Source organism: Mus caroli, chromosome 18 (genome assembly GCF_900094665.2).
Source record: "Mus caroli chromosome 18, CAROLI_EIJ_v1.1, whole genome shotgun sequence".
NCBI lineage: Eukaryota > Metazoa > Chordata > Mammalia > Rodentia > Muridae > Mus > Mus caroli.
Window position 1 is genome coordinate 72595 of NC_034587.1, and position 6000 is coordinate 78594.

The 6000-nt window shown below is 38.1% G+C and overlaps 1 protein-coding gene across 15 annotated transcripts in view; it reads right to left on the reverse strand.

The window, feature by feature from the left end:
* Positions 1–6000, reverse strand: part of Crem (cAMP responsive element modulator) — a 65523-nt gene that overhangs the window by 17763 nt on the left and 41760 nt on the right. For 10 of the 15 annotated variants that reach the window (XM_021150195.2, XM_021150187.2, XM_021150196.2 and 7 more), the window contains one exon: positions 3669–3857. The exons of the other annotated variants lie outside the window; for them this stretch is intronic. In XM_021150195.2, coding sequence (XP_021005854.1) covers positions 3669–3857 — 189 coding nt within the window. The remainder of the gene's footprint in view (positions 1–3668; positions 3858–6000) is intronic. 15 annotated transcript variants of the gene reach the window in all.

Genomic DNA, 6000 nt, shown 5'->3' on the forward strand with positions numbered 1-6000 from the left:
AGCACATGCCCAGCGTTTGCTGACATTCTCAGTATAGTCATCCACTATGCTATAGAGCAAATGCCTGCGCAACTCCTCATTTCTAGGTTGAAATCCTAATCCCGATGCAACAGGATTGGAAGTAATATATTTTGAGAGTAGAGTTCTTCTGTGTAATGATTTTGTTCTAATGAAAATATCCCTTCCCTTCCTCTAGTGGGAAGATGAGTCCCCTAAGACTCACAAGTAAACAAGTGTCCCCGGATGCTCCAGAAACTAAGATTTTTGAGCCTCTGCCCATGGTTATTACTCCACAAGAAGTAATAAGTGCTGAGCAGAAGGGACTCTCGCACCGCAGAGCTGCCTGCAGGATGGACAGAGAGTGCCAGCTTTGCTGGAGTGACCTTTTCTGTGGTGCGGCTACACTTGAATCCCCGTGTTCCTAGAAGGGACCATTCACATGTATCCCTGTAAGCAACCAAATCAATGCACAGGTTCCCAGCACCAGACTTGGAAACAATCATTCACATTCACCACTGCCACCCCAACTTGGCTTAACAGACATTTGTTCACATTACCCAGGAAAAGTTACATAACAAGATTTCATTAATTGGGTTTAATATCCTTAACACAGAGCCCCTAGTCTTTTCCACCATGTACAGAGACAGATAATGGCTTATGTGAATCAGCAGGCACTCCAGAGACCCTTAGACCCTTAGTCTAAGATTCTTCGACTTCCCAGTGTCCAAAACCATAGACATATATTACGTATGAATTATGAAAGCAACCCAGTCTATAGGATTATATCTCAATCTGAACAGATTTAGGGAATGTTGGTGGGATATTGGGGCATCCACGTTAACCTGCAGACACAGGAGTGTATTAAAGAAGCAGAGATACTGGAGATAACATCTTGCTTTTTAAAAGTATTAGAAGCCCAGAATCATTTGAAGGTGATGACAAGAATGTTTTTAGCGATTTATTAATTTATTATATATAAGTACACCATAGATGTCTTTAGACACCCCAGAAGAGGGCATCAGATCTCATTATAGATGGTTGTAAGCCATCATGTGGTTGCTGGAATTTGAACTCACAAAAAGCAGTCAGTGCTCTTAACCACTGAGCCATCTCTCCAGCCCAATGACAAGAATTTAAGTGAACTCTGACATAGTGTTCCCCAAAAACTGAGCCAGGAAGTACTGAAATGTTGCTACAGCTCTCAGCTCCAAGAAGGCTGACTTTTGTGGTCATCCAGATCACAGGGACAGCTGCCTAGATAGGCTGATGATAGGAGAGAAATGAAAACCTTTTAACTTAACCATGGGGAAGAGTCTATACAGGGGCTTTGGGAAGAAAGGGATAGAGTGCATGAAGGGTAACTTTGAGTTTCCAGCTTGAAACAACAGAAAACAGAAAAAGCAAAAAGGAGGCTGGAAAACAGCTTAGTCAGTAAAGTGCTTGCCACACAAGCTTCAGGATACAAGCTTGGTCCCCAGCATCCATGTAAAAAGCCAGGCCCAGATATGCCTGCAATCCGGGCAGTTGAAAGAAAGAAACCCATCCAGATACAGACATGTATCTGATATACATGTATACCCCCCACACAAAAGTGAATATACCTTTGAAACTTGTAAAAGAAAATGATCTTTAACACACAAGGCATAAAACTTAGGTACAAAGTTTCAAACATGGAAAAGTCTAAAAACATTTTTAAAGTATCAATTTTGCAATATCAATTTCTCCATGTAAAACAGGTGATATGAGAAGAAAAGACTCTTCTGTATTTGTTTAGAAAAAAAAAGGTTTGAGCATAGGAAAAATTAACAAATGGCTTTAATTTTAATGTAAAGTAAACCTTAGTGTGTAAACACTATTTTCTCCCCATAAAATACCACCACTTTTTGTCTTTGTTTTCTTGTTTGTTTTTGGTGGAAGGAACAGGGTGTAACTATAGAACCCTTGCTGGCTGGGAACTCTTAGTCCAGGCTGGCTTAAAACTCAAAGTAATCCTTAGACTCAAGTACTGGAATTACTATCATATACTAACTAGCATATCCAACTTCAGTCTTTCTTCTTATTTTAAGGTTAGACTTACTTGTTTAGTTTGTTGTTTATATGTGTTTCTATGCTGTGTTGAGTATATATGCATATGTGTGTGCATGGCCAATTCTCCTCCTCTGACTCTGATTTTGTGAGGTAGGATCTCTTCCTTAACCTGGGGTTGGAAGTCAGAAAGCCCCAGAAATCCTCCTGTCTCCACCCTCTGGAGCTGTGGTTACAGGCATATGCACTGCAACTGACTTGTTTTGTGAGTTCTGGGATCTAAACTCTTCAGGACTACCTCATGACTGTGCAGCAAGCACTCTGAACAACAGAGCCATCTCTCCAGACCTTTTCACACTCTGTGTTTTCTTATTATACCCCACATTCATCCCCCAAGTACACAGGAGGAAAAGGACTCATCAACCAGGCATGCCACTTCATGTGGCTGTAAGCTCAGCACTCAGGAAGCTGAGACAGGGAAATTTCTTCAAATTCTGGGTCAGTTGGGCCATATATCCAAGAAAATTCAGAATAAAAGAACATATTACTTTTCTTTAAGTGGGTGTGATACATTCTAGACAAATAGACCCAAAAGATTAGAATTAAAACAAGATTTTAAGTTGTATTAAATACATGTTTTATATTAATCATAAGCACAGCTGAATGAAATTAAAATAATGTATTACCCAGTTTGAACTGAACATATAGGTAACCCTAAAAGCTTATGGTGACATCTTATTTTATTTCACTATAGACTCCTTTCATAAGAGCTATAAGAATCTACTAGTCAGGCAAGAATGATGGCTCAGTGATTAAGAACACTGACTGCTCTTCCTGAGGTCCTGAGTTCAATTTCCAGCAATCACATGGTGGCTCACAACCATCTGTAATGGGATCTAAGCCATCTTCTGGTGTGTCTGAAGACGGCGGCAGTATACTCAGATACATAAAATAAATAAATAATTTTTTAAAAAAAGTCTACTAGCCTTTATACTAAAAAGAGTCTAAAAGATATAAAAATCAGCACTTGTTTAAAATGCGTTGTGTGAAAGTTATACTTGGAAAACATGCTAGGAAAAAAAAAGAACAAACTCAAGATATCACTGACTATGTACTTAAATAACCCCATAAAAAGTAATAGAAATATGCTGGAGGCCAGTGAGATGGCTCAGTCAGTAAAGGATTTTTGCCGCACAAGTCTGATAAGCTGGATCTGATCTCCAGAACCCACATAAAATGTAAGCCAAGATAAATGACTCCACAAAATTGTCCTCTAACCTCACGCCATGGCGTGAACACTGTGCACTCTCATATATGAACACACACAGCAAAATATAAGCAAAAAAAATTAAAATACACTAGGTAGAGCATGTGACCTTAATGAAATATATTTACTTAATTTAAATTTATATTTATATTTCCATCTTCCCTTGTTTTATCATGCTTCTCTGAAATTACCCTTTCTTCAGAGTCAGTGAAAACCATATTTTAACTTCTCTGAAGTATAAACATTTCTTTGAATGTTTTTTAAGTTATTTCCCACACCTCCTAAAATTCTACCCAAGTATATTTCACAATACTACAGATAGACACTGAAAAGTGTGACAAAGGTATTCTAAATGTATTAGATTAATAAAATATACCTTGAACAACAACCTGGCTGCCTGGGACAAAGAACTGCTGTGTACCATCGGCTGATTGTGCTGCATACTGTACAATTGTAGCACCTGGCGGAGGAGCTCCTGAATTTGTCATTGTTAATGCCTGGAGTCCCTGAACACCATCAGATCCTGGGTTAGAAATCTGGATTGTTCCACCTTGAGCTATAGCAACTTAATAGAAAAAAAGAAGAAATATTAGATAATTATAAGTTATTTTAATCCCATATTGGGAGAATATATTATATTCTATTTACTACCATTGCTTCCACTGTTACTTTCTAAGTGGGATCAATAAGAAAACCATCAGCTTCTTTATCATAGTAAAAGATTACCAACATAAGTGTATTTTATTTTGGTTTTGCTGTTCAGTGTATTTTGTACTCAGAATTTTCCTTAATTCCTAGAGTCCACAAAGTTTTCCTTCTAGGCATCCCTTTATTATTTTATATGTATGGATGTTTTGGCTACATGTATGTCTGTGTACTACATGCATCCTTGTGTCTGTGAAGGCCAAAAGGGGGCACTGGGTCTCCTAGAACTGGAGTTCCAAGGTTGTTAGACACCATGCAGATGCTGGGAATCTAGTCTGTGGCCCCTGAAAGAGTAGTCATGTTGTTAACTACAAAGCCATCTCTCCAGGCTCCTCCACTAAATTACTTAGGAGAAAAAGTGAAGAGGAAGACAGAAAGTCCAGCTTTGAAGTATTATTACCTATTCTTTCAAATATTGTTGGTTATAAACAACATTCTCCTGATACTTAGGAAACGGTCAGTAAGATTTCCAGTCGGCACTGCAGTTACATTAGGCTTATACTTTTCAGTCACCTAAACACTTCTGATTTATTATGGAAGGCAGCTGGCGGGGAGAGCATACTCAGATCAGATGCTAGCTTCAGGGTTCAATTGCAAGCAGTCACAGAAAGGAGGGGAGGGGAGGGGAGGGGAGGGAGAAGAAAAGGAAGGAGAGGGGGCAACGGAGGGAAGAAGAGAGAAGAGAGGAAGGCAGAAAGAATTTGTAATTCTAAGTGAGTTAAATGAAGGTTTCAAATTCCAATTACAGAAATTGAATTTTCTCTTTTCTGTTTGAGACAAGGTCTCATGTATCCCAAACCTTTATAGCAAGCTCACTCGCTGGTCGAGGATGACCTACTTTTGCCCACTTCGTGCTGAGATTACAGGTCTGCACCATTATGCCCAGTTTGATAAAGTGATAAGGATTGAACCCAGGGCTTCATGCTTTGGGGGCACATAATCTAACGAGGACTACACCCTAACCTTCAGAACTTAATTTTCAACAATACAATTTTGTAGCATCTTTTAGAATACTGACATAAATACCAAATTACTTTGGTTTTTCCTAATTTTTTTTGGCTTACTTTCTTCCTTCTTAGTATTTCTCAAGTAATTTTTCTCTAAATTTTCAACTAAAGTGTTTTTGTTTTCATAATATAAACATTACAATATTGTGTCTGTCATCTTATTTTCTGTCATTTATTTAAGATATATAATATTTAAATATAATATTTAAAATATAAAATACATTTGAAATATATATTTTTTCAAAATATAATTAAAATTGAAAATACACACATCCACACATATACACCCCACCCATCCCACAGCACAGTTGGCTCTGGCACATGCCACCATGCAGGGCATGGGAAAACATTTCTACTGATAAATCTCATACATTAGCCCTCACACTTTATATTGGCAGGGCATTATGAAATGACAGAGGACCTTTTCATTCAAAAGGGTAACTATTGTTGGAGAATAAAACTTAATGTTTCAGAGATTCTGGGAATGTGTTATCTATAGGAATACATTTGAGCAGGAAACTTCTAAAAAGCCAAAATATCCAAGGATAGAATAATTTGCTTTTAATAAACGTCAATCAAGAGGAAAAGTAGGAAATAAGATACATGTGAATGAATTTAAATATAATATTTTACTTTAGCCTTTAAAAACAAACAAAACTTATTAGCCAGGCATGGTGGCATGTGCCTGTAACCCTAGCAGTCCGGAGGTATGGCAGGACAGCTGTGAATTCTAGGCTAGTCTAGGCTGCAGTGCGACATTGTCCTAAAATAGCAAAACTATTACAGAAAGTTTCCAACATATATAACAGTGAAAAGAAATGTATTTGTTGTGTTGAGTTTTTGATGTAGGTCCTCATGCACCCCAGGCTGTCCTAGAACTAGAAGATGACCTTGAACTTGTAATTCTATTGCTTCTACCTCTTACGTGCTGGGATTACAGGGACACACTACCATACTCAGCTGGGATCACAGGCACACACTGCCATACTCAGCTGG